Source organism: Hydra vulgaris, chromosome 07 (assembly GCF_038396675.1).
Source record: "Hydra vulgaris chromosome 07, alternate assembly HydraT2T_AEP".
NCBI classification, from domain to species: domain Eukaryota; kingdom Metazoa; phylum Cnidaria; class Hydrozoa; order Anthoathecata; family Hydridae; genus Hydra; species Hydra vulgaris.
The window spans coordinates 17,217,310-17,238,490 of NC_088926.1; the positions used below are offsets into that span (position 1 = coordinate 17,217,310).

At 27.4% G+C, this 21,181-nt stretch overlaps 1 protein-coding gene across 1 annotated transcript in view; it reads right to left on the reverse strand.

The window, feature by feature from the left end:
* Positions 1 to 10,717, reverse strand: part of LOC100212290 (thimet oligopeptidase) — a 38,597-nt gene extending 27,880 nt beyond the window's left edge. The window contains exons 1-5 of the mRNA XM_065801222.1: positions 10,282 to 10,717; positions 1,533 to 1,672; positions 963 to 1,075; positions 269 to 400; positions 44 to 81 (exon numbers count right to left, since the gene is read on the reverse strand). Coding sequence (XP_065657294.1) covers positions 44 to 81; positions 269 to 400; positions 963 to 1,075; positions 1,533 to 1,672; positions 10,282 to 10,572 — 714 coding nt within the window. The 5' untranslated portion in view covers positions 10,573 to 10,717. The remainder of the gene's footprint in view (positions 1 to 43; positions 82 to 268; positions 401 to 962; positions 1,076 to 1,532; positions 1,673 to 10,281) is intronic.
* Positions 10,718 to 21,181: the final 10,464 nt, after the last annotated feature.

The window sequence follows — 21,181 nt, forward strand, 5'->3', positions numbered from 1 at the left end:
CAAAAATTGTTTAAATAATTAAATTATTTTTTTTACTATTTACCTTTTTTAAACCATTAAGAAAATCTGGAGGCATACCACCTAAAAAAATTTATTTTAAAAACTATATATAATTGTAGAAATGAATCAATAAACAAACCTGATCAAAAATTTGCTTAACAGAAACAACATGTTAAAATAAATATAATTTTTAATTTCAAAGTTGCTAACAGCAATAACTTAATTTGTGGAAAATTTAAAAACAAGAGCCTAAAATTTAAAAAATTACTCAATTCATCTTCAGTAAATTCAAAAACAGTGTTTTCTTCGTTACAGTTTTTATTAAATTCAATTGAAAGATCACTAATTCTTTTTTTTATTTTTTTAACTTCTTCTTGAGTATCCTTCGATAAATGGAGTCCTAAAATAATAATCAAGTACACTAAGACAGAAAAATAACATCAAAAATTTTATACACGTATCTTATGATAATATTAACTATTACTCTACAATAAAAGTTTTTATGAGCTGGAAATCTATAGACCCTGATAAAACTAGCAAATGATTGATTCTAATTGTAATATTATTTTTATTAATTGATTGAAAGTTTTAGAATCAACCACTGTTACATATGTAACTGATAAATACCCTACCACCTTACATACATACATACATACATACATACATACATACATACATACATACATACATACATACATACATACATACATACATACATTTCAGCTAACCTATGTTGATTGGTGACATTAAATAATTACTTTGAGCATTGTAGTGATATTATCCTTCTTATGATAAACAAAATTTGTATTTTCATAGATTTGAGTTTGAAAGATTTAATTACAAAAGTTAACTAATATTAATATTTTCAAAAACTTGTAGAATCTATGTAATCTAATAAACACATATAACTGATCTCAAGCATAAACACATGATCTCAAAAATTTACTAAAAGTATATCTTACCATCTCTTTGACCATTTCTAATTAGTCTCTCAAGATATCTAATTGCTTCTTTACTCATCTCACAGTTCTTTTTTTGTAAAGCTATAAGATTCTTGAATACATCTTCTCGCATACTTGGTTTTAAAAGAGTTAAAAAAGAAAATGCGCAAGTAGTTTATTATATATTTATTACATAATTATTTATTATATAATTATTACAACAAATAAAAGCTAGTCTGAACATCCTTTTAAACTATTTTAATGACAAATAAAATGATACACAAAAAAGTTTTTTTTTTTTTATCAAAACAGTTTAAACGTTAGATTCCCCCCTCCTTTCTTTAGAGTTATGATACAACTTTACTTCATGTTTAAAAAAACATTCATGAGCATCTAAATTATGATTATAGCAGAATTATCTTTCCTTGTAACCTTGTTTTATGTTTTGTGATTCATTACCATGAATCACAAAACATAAAATAAGGTTACAAGGTAAATCCACTAAGCCGGTATATCCTCAGTTGAGCAAGTTTATACATTCATGCATATAAGTGAATCATACCTAAACGAACCTCAAATACCTTAACTTACCTCATTTCCACAGCAAAATCGGATAACACTTTGTCTGCTTCTGTGCTGGCTGCTCTTATTTCTTTGTTTGTTGAAACATGCTGAGGAAAATCCAACATGCTATTTTCAATTCTGTGTTTGTAGTCATTATAAGCTAAAGTCTAAAAAACAAGTTTTTTTATATTTTTTTTACAAAAAGAAACACTTTTTTAATAAATGTAACTAAAAATTATTAAAAAAAAAATTGTTTAAGCAACTTAAAGTAAATAGCTTAAAAGATTTCCTTGATTTTTACATATTATTTCTCCATTACTTTAACAGATTAAATTTATAATTTCAGTACAACATACAACTTTTAAGTACAAGAAATTAAAATATAGACCAAATGCCATTAGGTGGCACTGCTCGATTTCTCAAACAATAAAATAGATAACTTTAAAGCTTTATAACTTTTTCTAACTTTTAGAAGTGCCTCAATTGTTCTGGAACTATTTTCTGGATAGTTCTGTTTTACAAATGGTTTTTAGTAAAAAAAATTTAAAAACTGTACTGGCTTTCAAAAGATGAGGTGCTACTACAGTCAAGAAGGTTACTTCTCTTTTTTTTCAAAAATAACCTTGTTTAAATGTTTGATTTAAACAAAGCATTTTTCTTCATTACAACTGTTGCTTGGTAACTTTTTATATACTATTTCAATCAAAAACGCTTATGTAGCATCAATAAGCAGTATAACTGACATTTTAGAATAACAATATGCAATAAGCATATTTCACATGTTGGAAGATAGTTGTGTTATTACACTAAAAATTTTGATCACAATATTGGCATCAATATATTCATAATCACAATATTGGCATCACAATATTGGCATTAATAATAATGATTGGATGTCAGTAAATTAATTTTTCCAAATTTTTTCCCAGAAATATAATCAGTAACAACTAGTCTTAATGATAACTCTGCTTGTATTAGCTGTTTACAAAAAGCTTGAAATTACTTCAAGTACTCAATACCACCAACTATGCGTTGGTATCCAGTCAGAATCGTTATTGCTACATTGCATGAATCTGAGCTCAAAAGACACAAAGTGTTTTACTCTAACTTTTTTATAACTTATTATATTAAAACAAAAAAAAAAAATGAATTATCGTATAAAATTAAATTAAACAATATATTATTAGTTTTAGGAGAATATACAAGAGTTTAAAAAAATTTTTTTTTTGACATAAAAAAGAAAAAAAAAACATTTTAACCTTATTTTAAATTTACATAATTACACGGGGTTACATAACTATGTAAACTTTTTTTGTTTGCTAAATAGATATAATCTGGTATTGATTTTTAATTATATAAAACTAGAGTTATGATTTAGAGGATTATAAATTTTATTTCAAAATTAAAATATAAATTTTATTTCAAAATTAAAATGTTTCTTTTTTTGCTGCTTTTCTTCGAAACTTAATTTCAATTGAATTTAACTTGATGAAAATTAATCACTTTTAAAGTAATCAAGACATTTTATATACAACAATAATATTGTACTTACAATAATATTATATTTTTTAATACTATATTTAATATTACTAAAATTATAAAACATAATTATTAAATCTAAGAACTAAGATTAAATCTAAGAACTAAGAATTAAATCTAAAATCTAAGAACATTAATTATACATCACTATTATTCAACAACATATTATAATATTAAAAATTATAATATTATTTATTAATAAAAACTTGGAGCAGTAATATGCAAACTTAAAAATTTAAAACAAAGTCATCTAACAATTTAGTCATCAGCAATATTGCATCTTGATCTTTAACATAAACTTGAACAAGCATTTCAGCCTTTTCTCTTTCTAAACGATTTCTAATTTTGCTCCAAATAATGCCAAAGGATGAGGAAAATCCTTTAATGGATCCACTACTAGCCGGACATGTGTGCAATTACCGTGAAAATCAAGCAAAATTTGCAGACAATTTGGAAGACTTCGATTCCTTCATTTCTATAATTTTCCACCAAGTTGTTACTGATGTTGTGCTTTTTACAATTTAAAATAGTTTTTCTAGTTTAAATGCGTAGTAACCAGGCAAAAACTCAGGATAGATTTTATTCAACCATTCCTCTGCTTCTTCTGGACTTCTATCAAATGTTCTTTTAAAGTAAATAAGTAAAGTTATAAAAGTAGTTAATTTAAATAAAAATTTTACAACTATATTTTATTTTGATTACATGTCATGTTTTTGAAACATGCAAATCTTTGCAGCTTGCAAATTCAGTTCATCCTTCTGATTTACAACTTGTTGTCGTATTAGCAAATTTAGAAATGGATGTTTGTTGTTGCATCGTCATTGCAGTTGACTGAACTATTGACAATTAAGAAAAATCACTAAACCATTAAAACCATTTTGTTGCTTATCTTTAGACTAGTTAGACTTATTTGATGCTGCAGATGTAGATGATGGCCTTGACTCTGAAACTGATATATCGCTAAATACATCAGTGGAATCATTAGCCTTGTTATATATATGTATAACATTATGAAAATGTTATACATATATATAACAAGGCTATATATATACAACAAGGCTGCATGCAACCACTATTAAAGTTGGAAGTTACTAGAAGAGAAAAATTGAAGTTTATGAAGCAAGATAAAAATTAACAGAAAACTCAAAAGATTGCAAGTTATATGAATCAGGAAAACAAGATAAACTTAGCCAATTCCTCTCCACATCTATCTAATGCACAATAAAACATATCGGTTATTACCGTTAAGAAGTCAGCAGGAGAGGGAGAAGATCAAAACCCATATTGACAAACAGAAAGTAAGTTATTAGATTCAAGAGGAGAGATTAAGTGTTTGTTAATTAAAGAGCCAAAAACCTTGCTTATGATAGTAAGAAGACTATGGGACGGTAGTTAGACATGTCAAATCACTCTCCAGAACTTATAAAAACAGAGATAACAGTTGCTGCTTTCCAGCAGGCTGGAAACTGTTATCTCTGTTTTTATCTAGAATGAACCTGTTTGTTGGATATATCAGGAAGGATGTGATTAGAGGAATCAATAGATAAGATGGACAAAAGTTCTTAGCAAACAATTCAGCTTTATTTTTAGGTGAGGTAACAAAATCTGAACCATGCAAGAGAGGTGAAAAACAGATTTGCCCTTATTATAGACACTATTAAAGATTCTACAGAAGTTTCAGAAGCCTTATTATTGAGATGAAATATAAGATTTTGTGACCTGAGCATAGCAGGCTTAGACATTAGAAAAAACCTTTTTACAATAGTTACTAGAATTATTTTGGTGATAGATATGGAAGTAATGAATCTGATTGGATATTGCAGTAGCACAATGAGAGGAAAGCCGATGAGAAGAGTTAGGCTTGACTTGGAATTGTCTGAGGGAATAAAAGATTCCATGCCAGCCTGAATCCAAGAAGCTACATAAAAAGCATATTTTTCAGCAGGAAGAGAAAGATTTCTACCCAAGGGTCATCACAAAGAAAATCATGGAAAGAGTTCCAGACAGCTTAAGCTAGTTGTGAGAGGTACCATGATAAGGGGATTCTGATGATAAAGAAGAATGAGATGATAGTTTTAGAGAGATCAAACTGTGATCAGAAGCACCTAATGGTGAGTGTAGATAAACTGAACACTGTCTAGGATCAGAAACAAGACATAAGTCGAGTAGAGAAAGTAAATAATTAGGATTGTCTGGAAAGTGAGTCAAAAAATTGACTATATGTGTTAAAAATTGAGAAGGCAAAATTTGTGGGCCTTAGCATCTGCAGAGTCAGTGACACAAGAGCCAAGCCATTCAGTGTTATGAGCATTCAATTCACCAATAATAATATTGGCTGATGGATAAAGATAAAAGAGGCTTGGTCAACTTGATCAGAAATGGGTAAATTCTTACAAATGTAAATGCCCAGGCCAAGCATGTGACTATTTGAGTCTTTACAAATTAAAGGAAGATAACCGGAAACAATAAGATTACAAAATGAGACAGCTGTACTCAAATTAGTCTTACAAAGAGCAAGTAGGTAAACTTTGCAAGAGATAAGACGCAACAGAAGAAAAGTAACTTAGAAGACCACGAATATTAGTGAATGATAGATTTAAAGAACTTTGTGAGGACAATGATTTTGTGTTTTATAGTTTTACTTGAGTTAACCCCTTAAGTCTTTGCCTAGGTGGCTTTCTACAACACAGTAGCTGGTTGCATTTAATGTCTGCCAAAGATGAGTATTTTTTTTGAGACACCATCTCTAGCCTTTACTCAACCAAGAACCGCAAGGCAGGGGGTGAATTGGCTTCTCCTAGCCTTTGCCTAAAAAAGCATATCCTAAAAGGCAGCAGGATATTAAGCAGTACTTGGTTGCATGTAACTAGTAGCAGGATAAACTGACCTAACAAATTTACTATTATTTTAATTTTACAAATACTAGACTATTTGTAATTATAGATTAAAAATTGCTTAAAGCATTTTAAACATTCAACTACTAAAACTAAAATTACTAAAGTATAACTCATTAATGATTAAATGGACCTCCAAGTGCCAATACAAGTTATGTCCATCTTGTAAATAAATATTAGAAAAAAATCCTCATGCTCATCAAAATCATTAAGGAATCAGCTGAGGAAATCTATCAGCTAATTCTATCTGCTGACCAGCTTTGCACCCCTTCTTCATCTATTAGCTTGGCATTGATGTATTTATAATACATTATTTCCAGTTTAAAATATTGAATGCTGGATCTTTTTACTCAATGCATGGGTTTTGCTTGTGTTTTTATGACTAGGCCACTTGTTCTTCTATCTGCTAATGAGGATACAGCTCTAAAATTAAATTTTATGGTTCAAAGTCCAGCTGAGGTTTAAAGTAATTTAAATTCATAATCGCTTTATGTTTATGTTTAGGATAAATTTAATTTTTACTAATGGTTAAATTATTGCCCTTTTAAAATTCTCATAATAGATTAAAAGAAATTCCATTACTTTTTTTTACAAAAATGATAATAATTGGCTATATTGTAAAAATATTAAAGATTGACTATATTATAGAATATTATAATTTTTCTAAAGTAAAGTTTTACGTATTTTTTAAAATACATAAAACTTTACTTATGCTTTTATTTTTACCCATAAAAATAAAAGCATAAATGTAATATATTTTTTTTAATTTAGAAGCGCCTCAATTAATAGTTCAAACCTAATAATTTTTTTAATTTAAAATCTTATTGAATACTCTAAACATTTTCCACAAAGCCAGTGTAGCCCCTAGGATATCTTAATGTTATATGCATGAGGCGTGATTAAGAAGGCGTGATTGCAGCAGCCTTGTTCGTCAAGGTTTGTGTTTTGGAGTCATAGAGTTGAAAGAGGGTTGTAACCACAATTATAGTAGCATCCTTAACTGTAGTGACCTTCTCGGCCTTGGGAGCTAAATTAACATTAAAATTTTTTTTTTAATGTTAAATGAAGAGCAAATGATCTTCTATTTAAAAGTTAAATTTAATGTTATGTACTTTATGGATGACTCCTATTAAAAACCTCAGATGAAAACATTTGTTCTATATTTTTTAGAATGACCAAAAAAAAAGCTAATTTAGTAAAAAAAATTATAAAATTATTAATAAAAATCACTAAAATGCAAAAATACTTTTTAAAGAAAAAACATTTCCAGCAATGCCAAAGAAAGGTCACATTGGGTGACCTTTTTTGGCATTGCTGAACACACCCATTAATTATTTACATGGTGAAGTTATGCTTTTAGTGACATTTCAAGGTATATATTTTGAAATGACACTATAAGAGAAGTACTTGTTGAATATATATAGTGTCATTTATCTTATAAATGACACTATCAATTTTTATCACTGCAATAAGACAAACAGAAATCATGTTTATAAGCTGCTTATCATGAAGCATAAATTAATTACTGATCCTAAAACATTTTATCTAAAACATTTTCTTTAAAGAATAAATTACAGTAAATATATCTCTAAAATAAATCAAAACAACCAGTAAAGTTAATGCAGTTAAGTTACTCAACTAACAAACTTACTATCTTCTAAGACATTCATTTGTAAAAGTTAGCCGTAGCAATGTTTCTATTTATAATTTATATGTTGTTAACGCATAAAAAGCTTTTAACTACAATTTATTTTAACAAAACTTTTGAATATAATATAAAAAACGCAATACCATTTTAAAAATATTTTCATTTTATTTATAGCGATATCAAAATAAAAAACTATCTTTAAATATGGAAGTTCTTATGAGGAATTTATTTTTTAAAGGAATCTATTTTAACAAAAGAATTTAGTCTTCTAAAACTCTTGTTAAAATAATCTTAAATTTGAAACTTGAAATTTGAAATATATTTTTTAAAACTTTAAATAATTTAATGTTTGTTTACAATAATTATAAAATTAATTAAATAGAAACTGCAGTGACATCCGTAATACCCAGTAATGAGTATCATTCCTGAATATCTAACTTAAATCTAGCAACAGTACCAATACCAGAATTAGTGCAAGTTAGGAAGAAAACTATATTTAATTCGTAAAGATTTGTATAGTTAAATTTCTTTATAAAAGCATCATGATTTTTATTTCTTAAAAATAGCCTTTTTGCAAATATTAAATTAGTGAAATAAAAACTAATTTTTTAATTTTTTTTTGCAAAACAATTTTAACAAAAAAATGGAATAAAAATATCTTGATGTTTTCATTTAATTTTTTCGTTAAAACTTAAAAACGAATACAAAAATTAATTATATTGAACATTTTAATAGTATGCTACTAAGATTAAGAAGAAATAAATCTAGGAAGAATGTGGTATCTAATAATTTGGGTATTTTATTGAGTTTACACTTTTTTTTTTTGATTTGATCATAGATAATGCATGTTTTGGTCAATAGATTGTGCATGTTTTGGTCTACAGATTCTGCATATTTTTGTAATAATATTAAATTCAAAGTTTTATGACAATAATGTTTTCATCAATTCTAATTTATTAATTAATTAGATTAATTCCATTTATTTACTTTGTTTTATCTTAAATGCCTTTTATGTTTTTAATATTGAGAACTGTATAAAAACATAAATAAAAGAACATAGTGAGGTTGTTTTATATTAGCACACACTCTTTATATTGACAAAATATGCATTGCTTTATTGTCGCTTGATATAGCTTTTTACAATAGCAATTTGATTAACTTTTAAAATAAAACATGTTTTATTATCAGTATGAATGGGGAATTAAACAATTTTTTAATTACTTTTTAAAGTGGTTTAAAAATTGTATATTTTATGTTTTTACTTTTAATTTTTTAGGCATCATTTTAAGTAAAAACAACTGCTAAATTATTAGTAATATCATAATAAAAAAATTTCTTCCATATAACATTAGAACAACAACTTTAGCTTTAAATTATAACTTAAGCTGTAAATTATAATAGCAATTTAAGCCCTATTTTAAACCCTGCCAAATGAGAATATCATGAGATACTATTTAAATATGAAAAATATTATGTTTAAAAAAATAGCAATTATAAACAAATGTATAAAAGATAATAATTTGTACAGGCAGGATGAGCCAATAAAAAAAAATTAAAATTTTTTGCACTTTTTCTTTGTAAATTTGAGTTCTGCATTGAATTATCATTTGCGCTTTAATATCATTTTAATTAACTCATTAACTTTGATTGATTTGAGTATGTTAAATAAAAATTTTCAAATTTACAATTTTTTATTTCACACTAAATATTTTTGTTCATTAAAAAAAAAAGTTCAGTTTAGAGGAAGAAAACTCTTTCCCAATAACAGCGATAGATAAAGCACTGGTATACTTTGAAATATAATAAAATATTCTTCTCTCATTTTAGAATGCTATAATATTTATATTATTGAAATATTTTTCATATACTAAAGTAAAGAAATATGTATTTTTGGACAGTAAAGATAGTGACAGACCCCCTCTTGCCTCTAGTACTTCTTGTTATGTCAAGGGACCAGAGTTACTAAAGCCACATTCAAAATTTGATTTAGCAGTTTATATATTATTAAAAAATTTTAAAACTTTTTGCTGTTATTTTTTGATGGGTGATGCAGGTTTAAGGAAAGAGTTAAACACTCCACCCCTTTAATTTTTACTTTTCATACAAGTTTGATTCATTTTAATGAACATTAAAGTATTTATAAGAATAAAAGGTTTTTAATAAAGGCAGGTATGCAGGTAGATGTGATGTAAAGGTATACCCTTACACTACATCTACCTAAGATGTAACTCTAAGATAGACCTTTTATACTTGCTTCTAGTCCGGCATTTGGCAATGCTCACAATAGCTAATATATTACCATATTTAGTTTGTTGAAAATTATAAAGAACTAATCAATTATCTTTTTGTTTAAAATTTTATGATAAATTATTAGATATTATTTACTTGATTACTACAATGCTAATATATTATATGCATTTAGAAATAGAAAGTAACATTTCATAATAAAAACACTATTTAAATTCGTTTTAAAAATGAAAAAGAAAAAAAGAAATTAAAATACTATTTAAAATATTCTGTTATGTCTTGTCTTGTTTATAAAAAAAAACAAGACATAACAGAAAATTTTAAATACTATTTTTAATATAACGTAAGTAAAACAAGACAAAAAAAGTCACTCAAACATATTGTAAACTGATGATGATTTAAGACGGTGTATGTGTAAGTGAATAATTAATACAAAAAATATAGATACCATAAGCACATTTTCAAGGTTAACTTCATCGGCAGGAATTGAACCAACATAATCATACACGGATCTTGTTTTTTCAATTAGTTCTTGAACTTTTGATTTGATGTCTTCAACAGAAAGATTCCATTGAACTTTTATATCTGCTTTGAAAGTATCCATTGTACGATATATAAAAAAAGAATTTTTTTTTAAAAAATAAACTTTTTTGCGTACTAAAAATAAATTCACCCAGGAAATTTGCTTTAAGACGCTGTTTTGTACACAGTAATTCATCGAGCAGCCAATCCAAAACATATTTTTGTATGTAAGGCTTCCTATTGCGTCGGTTTATTATGGCAACTTTGTTTTCTCTATTAATAATAAAATGGACGGTCTTTAACTTTGAAAAAAAAAGTGAATCACCTAACAATTGCTGCATGCCAAAACTAGAACAAGCTTGAAAGATAGAACATTTTGAAAAAACCTTTGCGATAATTTCTTCAGGGTTGTTTAAAACTTGCAAAGGCTCTCAACGTATAATAGGCTTTTAAATTTAAATTTCATGTGGTTTTGACTTTATATGGTTTTTCTGACTTCTATTTATTAATATAGGTTGTGGAAAAAGTATAAAAAAATTTTTTTTGGTAGTGGTGGTGGTGGTGGTGGGGGGGGGGGGGGGGGTTATTAAGGTGCTCTTAGAAGTAGGTACGGTTTTTTCATAGAGCACCGCGGAAGAGCGGTGGAATTAACTAGGAAGTTTACGACCCCTATCTAACCCATGTCTGAACCAATTGGATTAAAACCAAATGTCAAAACAAATTGGGCTTGAGCCAGTGTAGAACCTCGGATCTGAACCAGAACTCTAACCGCTGCGCCACAGCTGCAAATAATATTAATTTATTTGGAATGGTTTCAGGTTTTTTTTATATTTGAGTTAAGTAACTTTTAAGTAAGTTCCAAACTTCAATCTTTTGTGCGCTAATTAGATATGCCCATAATTTATACAAAGTATAACTTTTTCCTAATGTCAAATAAGTTAGAGGTATTGTGAACATAACCTTAAGTAAAAGTTTTACCAATTTTTATGAAAGTATATTGTTTAAGTGTCGCGCTATGACCTCAAATTTCAAAAATTCTCCTCCAAAGTCCTATTATTACTCAAATAAAGTAATAACATATATAAAGTAATAACATATAATATATAAAATATTTCATGAAATTTTTTCATTAAATATTTTTAACTATTTGTCAATAGTTTTCACTGAAACCCTTTTTCAATATTTCTTTGCTAAAGCAAGCCATAAAAGCAGAATTTTCGTTCAACATCTGGAACACCATTTGTTTTTAAGCCTATGATTTTGTCAATCGCAGAACATTATCAAATTGACATTAAATTTATTCCTCGTTTAGCAACATCATTTACATTTAAAATATTGATGGCATTCTTCAATAAATAGAAATTTTTATTCGCTTCCTAAAGAGGGTTTCCTAAATGTGCTATTTTGCTTTGCATTGAACAACTTTTTTTATCTTATATGAGATTGAGAAAAAAGTTTCATAAATTGGGTATGTCTAATGTTTATACTAATACCTTTTTATTTTTCCATTAAGTTGCTCCTTAATCATATAACAATATTTCAATCTGTTACTTATCATATAACATTCGCATTTTTTTGCCAAAAAAATGCGCTGAAAAAAGTCTGGCAACAAAGACGCCCAACATCAGACGTTTAAATGTGGAAAAAAATTGCTTTTTCAAAATATAAATTTGTATAACTAGAATAAAACTTATTGAATATAAAATTTCATTATTTTGACCGCAGGATGCTTATTTGATAAAACTTATTTAATTATGTTTTATTTAAATAAAAAAATTATTTTTTGATAAAACTTTAAATTTATTTATTGATTTTATGTCACAAAGGAGGTCCGAGTGAACTCACAATTTTTAAGTAAACTATTTAGCGTTAAGAGTCATCTTTTTAGCGAAAAAATCTATCAATTATTTTTTTGACCGCTTAGTTATTTTTGAAAACACAAGGTTGTTATTGAAAACACTCGGAAACAAGCAAGGCAAAACTTTTAGGCTCTGATAAAAACTGTAATATAAGACGAAACAACCTTCTTAAAACATAAACTCAAGCTTGTTTATGAGTAGCTAAAAGATGGACCATACAAAAAAATTTGAAAAATATTTAAAGTTTTGTGAATTGTAGTTTATGAGAGGACTGGGACAGGTACCCCCTACATAACACTAAATTAACAGTTCTTAATTTATCAAAATTATAGTTAATAACTTTGTAAACATAAGTGGAGTTAACATCCTTCTTTTTACGTAGGATAACGTAGAGCAAAAGCTAATTTAAGTATAGATTTTTACAACATTCTCCTGCATAAATAGGAGAACGTTAGTTAATATAAACTTCCTATATAAAATAACAGGGTTTCAGTTAAACGGCACTAATTCAAGTTTTTTTTACAACAAACGATATTAAATGATATGAGAATTATTTATAAAAATAACTTTGTTTTAAGCCAGTGGCGCGGGCTTCTCTGAATTTTTTACTCAATACTAATATAAAATACTAAACAAAGTCTCAAAGAATGAAACAATCGGGTTTTACTTATTCACAAACAGAATATCTAATGATTGGAACACCTTACCTTAAAATGCAATAAATTCAGATTAAATTAATCCTTTCAAAAACTGATATTCAATTCTAGTAAACAAATAAAATAATGAAACTATATTAGCAATTTTGAAAAACACATATTATTCATATCATTAACATTGATAAATTAATAATTGTTAGTACAATTGCAAAAAAGAAAAAGGAACCATTTTGCTTTTAGACTGAAATTTTATGGGATTTCAGCCTCAACTCAATAAGTTACATCATGTGTATATGTATATGGGTGCATATATGTGTATATATATAATATATATATATATGTATATATATATATATATATATATATATATATATATATATATATATATATATATATATATGTATATATATATGTATATATATATGTATATATATATATATATATATATATATATATATATATATATATATATATATATATATATATATATATATGTATATATATATGTATGTATATATATATTATATATATATATATATATATCGGGGTTTGTTAATTGATGACATTTTTTATTAGGCTTATATTTCTAGTACCTAAGGCTATATAATTTGCTTGTACCTGGGGCTATGTGTACATAAAGAATTTGTTTGATAACGAGGTAGAATGTTGAATTTTGATTGGTTTTTTTTTTCTCGCGGTTGTTTTGGGACTATTTTACGCGTTGACTTACTTGTCAATTTTGCTCAGAACTGTTAGTCAGTTTTGTTATTTTTTTAAGAGTTGCAATTAAGTAAGTCAAGATAAATTTGTTAAAAACAATCTAAGATTAAAAAATTTTTTGATCAAATTCATGTCTATCTTTGTTTTAAATTTATTATGGAGTTAAACCTAATTTTCAGAGAGCGGGCCTAGGTACAACAGCTAGTGACTCAAGGTGCAATCAAAAAAAAGCTTATTGTACCTAGGGCCACTAATTTTTAAAGCCTTCTACACGACGGACTTCTACATGATATACTTTAATACAAAGTAATTAGCATAGATATGTGATCATATCAGTTTCACCGTTTTTCGACGAGTATGGGTCCTTGAATTTGAAAATTGAACAAATCCGGCTCTAGATACACGAACTTCTCCGTTATATACACACACACACACACACACACACACACACACACACACACACACACACACACACACACATACACACACACACACACACACACACACACACACACACACACAGATATATATATATATATATATATATATATATATATATATATATATATATATATATATATATATATATAAAGGTAAAAGGTAAGAACAGGGGATGTCAGTTTTTCGCAAACTGAGACGAATCAAATTTAGTTTTTAAAGTCTTCCCGTACGTAATGTTGTTTCCTTTCCTTATCACTAAATTAGACCATTAATTTATATTTATTTGCTTCATATTTAAGACTGATGGTAGTTTATGATTTGCACAACATGTTAATAAAAAAATCACAATATTTTCAAAAACTGACATTCCCTGTTTTTCCCTTGCACCCTTCATATGTACCTTAAGCAAAAAATCAAAAATTTTCAAAAATAATTATGATGAATTCAAAATTTTTGCAAATAAACAATTTTTAGGAATTACTACTCATGATCCACATAGATATTTGTGCAACCGAAAGTGTTTCTTAAAAACACAGTGGTTTTAAAAAACTTGCAAAAGTGCTCTTATTACCCAGATCTTTAAGATTGTGCACTTTAAATTAGCTCAAAAAATAACATTAATTAAGTAAAAAAATACCATTTTGACTATTAGAACTAATTTGTGGAATAGAGTAAAAGTACCGCAAACCGGACACTCTTCATAAAAAACTAAATAACCTTTTTAATATTGAGAATTTGTAGGATTTTTTCTTCTGGAATATAGTTGTTTATTAGAGCAATTCTGCAGTGTAAAAAAAAATTAAATTTCAAGTTTCTATGGAAAATAAGATTTTATTTTTTTAAAAGTGTCCGCTTTTTGGAAAATTGACCTTAAAAGCGGACAGTTCCAAATTATATGAAAAAAAAACATAGATAAATTGATAAATTCAATATTTTTATTTTTAATATTAAAATATAGACATAATAATAATACAAACAGAAAAACCAGAAAAAAATAAATAAAAAAACATAAGCAAGCTTGAGCTTGAAATAAAAAAAATAATTTATAAACTAGGTTCTGCAACTTTTTGTGCAAAAGAATTCATCGCCTATTGTATATCTTTTTGGGAGACAAGGATCACAAATCCACCAATTGCAACTTGATTTTTCTAAAGTTTTCCATAAAACTTGCATCTCTGGCTTTTCATTTTCAAAAAATTTTGGGCACTTTTTGTACTTATTTTTTGGCTTTCTTAGTAGGAGTTTCTACATCTGCTGCTGCAATTTCAACATATGTTTGTTTTAATTGCTTTGCACCTTCTTTTTCTCTTAATTGGTTTAACCATGCTTCTTCTGTAAAAGCTTGATCAGCCACTGTTATGACATTTCTGGATTTTTTTGCAGGATGCTAATAAGCTTTTGGAATTAAAATTGATTCAAGAGAGCTCTTTCAAAATTATTTTTTACACAAGTCGCCAATTCTTCTTGAGAAGTTAAATTTAAGGTTGGAATTGAAGTTAGAGATGCAGGCGGAGTTAAGGTTTGTTGTGTTTGTTGAGCAGAGGCAAAGAACTTGGGGTGTGTGGTGATTTTGTAACTGCTGATGATGTTATTAAAGCGTTATTAAAAGTTTGACGAATTTGTAATTTTGATTTGTCAATATTTTCTTGATTTAATGGAAAGAGCCCAGTATTTTCAAAACCAGCAATAACTTGAGTACAAGTGTAAGATTTAAGAAAATTTTTTAGGACAAATTGCTAAAACCACTTTCATTATAAAATTTTGGTAAATTATCACGCAAAACATCTTTGACATGGCAAAATACACCAACATCAAGAAGCTGCAGAATATGAGATAAATGGGCGGGAATGCAAATTAGTGTTATATTGTTTTCTTTACACTTTAAGGCTACACTTAATGACACGTGTGTGCTGTGACCATCCAAAAGTAAAATATGTTAACCATCAATTTTTTGAATGTGAGGAATAAACATTTCATCGAGCCACTGCAAAAATTGATTACTTTCCATCCAACCAGATGGTGATATTATGTAAAATGTGTTTGGTGGACCTCCTTTAATCCAATCATTAAAGAGTCAATTCTTTAATTCGTAAACATTAAAAGACAGTGGAAGGAATACGTCAGCATTAACACAATTAAGAACAGTATAGTTTATTTTTTCGTTATTTCCAGCTATTACTAGTGGACGCTTTAAACCTCTTCTGGTAATTACTTTCGCATCGCCTTTTTTACCATTGAAACCAGTTTCATCACAATTCCCCAAATGCATGGCTTTACTCAAATCTATTATTGCTAAGTCAAAATGTTTTTTCAAAACATCAAAATAACGGGCAATAATTTCTGAAGCGCATGACCCTGCTCTCAAAGATGCGATGTTCGTAGCTATTCTTTCGCTTAGCTCTGAGTGCCAATGACTCATAAATCCTTTGTACCATTTGCGACCAAGCGTTCCGTTTTTGAACAAACAAGTTTCATCATTTTCAATTAAACAGTCTTTTACTAAACTTTGAACTTGATCTAATCGTCTACCAAAACTCCAATCGCCAAGCATCTAAAGAAGGTGAACCAAGGTTAACTCGATAGAAGGGCTTAATTTTGTTGTATTGCCACGAGCAACTACTAAAGTCTTATTTGATTTTCGGTCGGATAACGTTCATTTTGGAATGTGGTAGAATTGAGCTGCGGCTCTTAAGCTCAACTCGCCATTTTCAATCTTATCCAATGAGCTTTTTATTGTCTCCTAAGTGTAAGGCTTCTCGTTTGTTTTATCTTTTGCCATTTTAAGTTTAGTAAATTCAATTCAGTTTCAGATTTAAAGAGATTTTTGAAAACGAAGAAACGATGCACTTTTGTGGTAACTTTGTGTACTTTTGCACTTTACTTCAACAGTATAAGTGCAAAAATACAAAATTAATTTATTTTTTTATTTTTTTATTTTTTTATTATTTCAGTTTACAAAGTCAGTCGTTATACAATAATATAAACTGTTAAAATACTTTTACAAATATATAAATATAGCAGACTAACAATATAAACTAGGTTTCCGAAAGAAGATCACAAGGATCTTGTCATCGGGACCTGATAAAATATAATAAAATATATTGTTTTTTACATCTTTTTTAATATTTTTTTATTTACAATAATTGTAAAGTGCAAGGTGTTATGAAGAATACATATATATTATTCTTTTACACGAGTTAAACTGTAAATAATATAAACTAGCAAAATATTGTAAACAATATAAAATACAAAACGTGAGAAAGAAATAAGTAAAAAAAAGTTCACAAGTTAAGTTAAAATAACAAGGAATTAAATTTTTTCAAGTGATTAGTAATATTGTAAAAGGTTATTTTGAGAAAGAATAAAATTTTTTGCTTTGTTTTTAAAAAGATGAAGAGAATTAGTTAGATCAAACTCAAAATTTGGCAAAACAAGTTTATTCCACAGGTGTGGCGCACGATAGGCAAGACAGAATTGATTAGAATTTGTGTGACAAAAAGGTTTTTCTGAAAAATTTTTGTTTCTAAGTTCGTATTTGTTGGTTGGTTTTAAATTGAAGAGATCTTTAAAGACTGGAGGAGATAGATTGTTTTTCCACATATAAACAAAACATAAAATTTTCAAGACGTTGAGTTCATATATACTTAAAATTCTCATTTCAATAAAGTAAGGTTTACAATGAGAAAAACGATCAGCAAAGTTAATTATGCGAATTGCCCGTTTCTGACAGCGATAAAGACGTTGTAGTTTACTTTTTTCAGTACTTCCCCAGGTAATATTTACATAGTTTAAGTAACAATGAATAAATGAGAAATAGAATTGTCTTAAATTTATCTTATTGAGATAATTTCGAGCTTTATACAAAAAAACTCCAATGTTTTTAGAGACTTCAGAGCATATATAATTAATGTGTTGATTCCAAGTAATGTTCTCATCGAGATAAACACCTAGAAATTTGGTGACGGGGTCTCTTTTAATTTCAATATTGTCAATAAAGATTTGAGGCAAGTTTGAGGATAAGGAATTTTTTTTCTTAAGCGAATGAAAAAGTATCCATTTAGTTTTTTCGGTGTTTAGTGTTAGTTTATTAGATTTGAACCAGTGGGATAAATTTTCAAGCTCTTTATTTGCTGTAGCAAAAAGTTCGTTAATATCACTCTTAGAGACAAATAAATTAGTATCATCTGCGAACATGTTGCTCATCAGATTAGTTGCTTTATTTAGATCGTTTATATAGATTAAAAAAAGGAGTGGTCCAAGGATTGAACCTTGTGGAACCCTGCATGTTATATTTAGACAATTGTTTTGATAGCTGTCATTACCAATAACAAATTGTTTTCTATTTGATAAGTAACTTTTGAACCAACACTTGTTTATTTATTCCATAGTATTTCAGCTTTTCAAGTAAAATGTGATGGTTGACCGTATCGAAGGCTTTCGATAGGTCAATAAAAATACCTAAAGTATATTTTAATTGTTCAAAAGATTTTGAGATTTCATTTACAAATTGGATGATGGCATGCTCCGTTGAGTTATCCTTTTTAAAACCAAACTGATTAGCGAATAGTAAGTTGTTTTTGTCAAGATGTTTGTATACTCTGTTACACATAATTCTTTCTAAAACTTTCGAAAATATAGAAAGCACAGAGATGGGGCGATAGTTTGTTATTTTAGATTGATCGCCCTCTTTATAAATAGGAGTCACTTTAGCTATTTTCAATTGCTCTGGAAAAATTCCTTGTTTAATTGATGCGCTAAAAACTTTAAAGAGAACATCTTTTAATTGCTCGAAACAATCTATGATCACGTTTCCGTTTATTTCATCTGATCCACATGATTTATTCTTTTTAATAGATTTGAATGCCCTTTCAAGTTCTTCAGTTGATAAATCAGAGGACAACTCATCAGAGCATACGCACTTATCCAATGGTAATAAGAAGTCACTAAATAAGGCTTTGGTATTAGGGATCTTAATTGATAGTTTAGGACTTATTTCAGTAAAAAATTTATTAAATTAATGTGATATTGCATTTGGTTCAAATATAACAGTGTTATCAATTTTAATCATTTGCGGTAGAAAACCTAAGCATTATTTTTTTTTTCTAGTAATTTGCTTCATTATTTCCCAAATGCGCTTTGGGTTATTTTTAAATTTGTTAATTAATTCTGAATAACAATTTTTTTTTAAGTTTTTACGAATTTTCTCAAACAAATATATATAATTTTTGTAAATTTTTTCGTTTGCAGTTGTTTTTATTTTAAGAAAAGTTATATACAACTTTTGTTTGATTTTCGATGATTTTTTAATCCCTTGGTAATCCAAGGAGAGTTCAAACTCTTAGGTTTTGCAATTGTTTCGACAAAGGGAAAGTTAGCGTCATACACCGAAAAAAAGTTTTGAAATAAGTTTCATATATGTCATTTGCATTATTATACCACTTTTGTGGTATAAAAATGCAATAAAAATTGCTATTATATATCACTTTTCATTGAAACAATACTTTGTTTTACGCAAAAAAAAAAAAAAAAAAAAAAATTTTTTTAAATTTTTTTTAGCAAAAATCTTTAAATGACAAAGTTACAGATTTTTTGAATTTAAATTACGAAAAGATATTTAGTATTGTTAAAATATTAAAAAAGGTTTCACTATGTTTTGTTTTTATTCAAAAATAAATTAAAACGACTGCTATTTTAGGATTTAAACAAAGTAATTTCAATGAAAAACACTGGGTAATTTGAGCATACTCATATTACACAAAAATGATATCTTTAAATAAAGTCAAAACTATATGTTTCTAAGCATTGTTTTTCAAACAAATATGTAAAGATATTCTAGCTATCATATTTTTCTTTATGAAAAAATTAATTTCATTATTTTAACATCAAAATTTCGCGCCACAGACTCATTCATGCGTGATGTTTTATTTGCGATGATATTTTAACAACGCAAAAAATTTAATAGCATTTTAATTAAAGGAGAGTCGCTAATTACTGCATACAAATTTACGCTAATTATACTGAATTCTGTTATCACCACATAAAGTGGATTCAAAAAATACAAAGCTACTTTACTGCTCACATCTTAGAAATTTTTTAGTATGCTTATATTACCATAATCTACCCTCTCTCTCTCTCTCTCTCTCTCTCTCTCTCTCTCTCTCTCTCTTTCTCTCTCCCTCTCTCTCTCTCTCTCTCTCTCTCGCTCTCTCTCTCTCTCTATCTCTCTCTCTCTCTCTCTCTCTCTCTCTCTCTCTCTCTCTCTCTCTCTCTCTCTCTCTCTATATATATATATATATATATATATATATATATATATATATATATATATATTATAAGACTTGAAGTTTTGATTGGACTTTGAATGCAAATGTTTCGCCAGTGCTGAAATTTTATAAGATTTTAATGATTTGTTTCTTCTTGTAACTCAACTTGTTTTTCTGCGCAGCGGCTTTGCTCGTCAAGGTTCGTCTTTCGGAGTTATAGAGTTAAGAGAGGGTTGTAGCCGCAACTTAAGTAGCCTACAACTAAACTATTGCAAGCTATTCACTTTTTTGCATATGACGAGCAAAGCTAGGAGACTAGATATTAAGTTATTTATATTTATATATAAAAAAATATATGAAGTTATTTATATATAAACATAAAAAAATACTCGTTAGGTAACTTTGGAAAGAAACATTTTCACATTTGTGATTGCATACATCTCACATTTTTCTAACAAAGTCATGAGAAAATTCGTAATTTTTTTTTTTTACTAATTGTACTCTTTCTTAATTTCAGAAAAAAAAACTCATTTCTCTAAATTTCTTTTAGTTTACTTCGACAAGTCAAACATAAAATAAGCACTCGTTAAGTTTTGCTACTGAGAAAAATCTTTTGTAGGAAGAACACATAAGTTTAACCGAAATAAAATTTCAATAAATATTTGTGTATAAAATACACGACAACGTAATTTAAATAAAACCATTTGAAAAAAATTGTTTAAAAACATTTTTTCTACATTTCTTACATTTTTTCTTTACTGCTATCATCATTAAGAACAAATTTTTCATTAGTCAAAACCAAGATGTATTAGTCAAACCAATACCAAGATCGCCAACTTACCCGCACCCTGTTGTAAGTTGGGTCAAACTATAAAAACGATTATTAA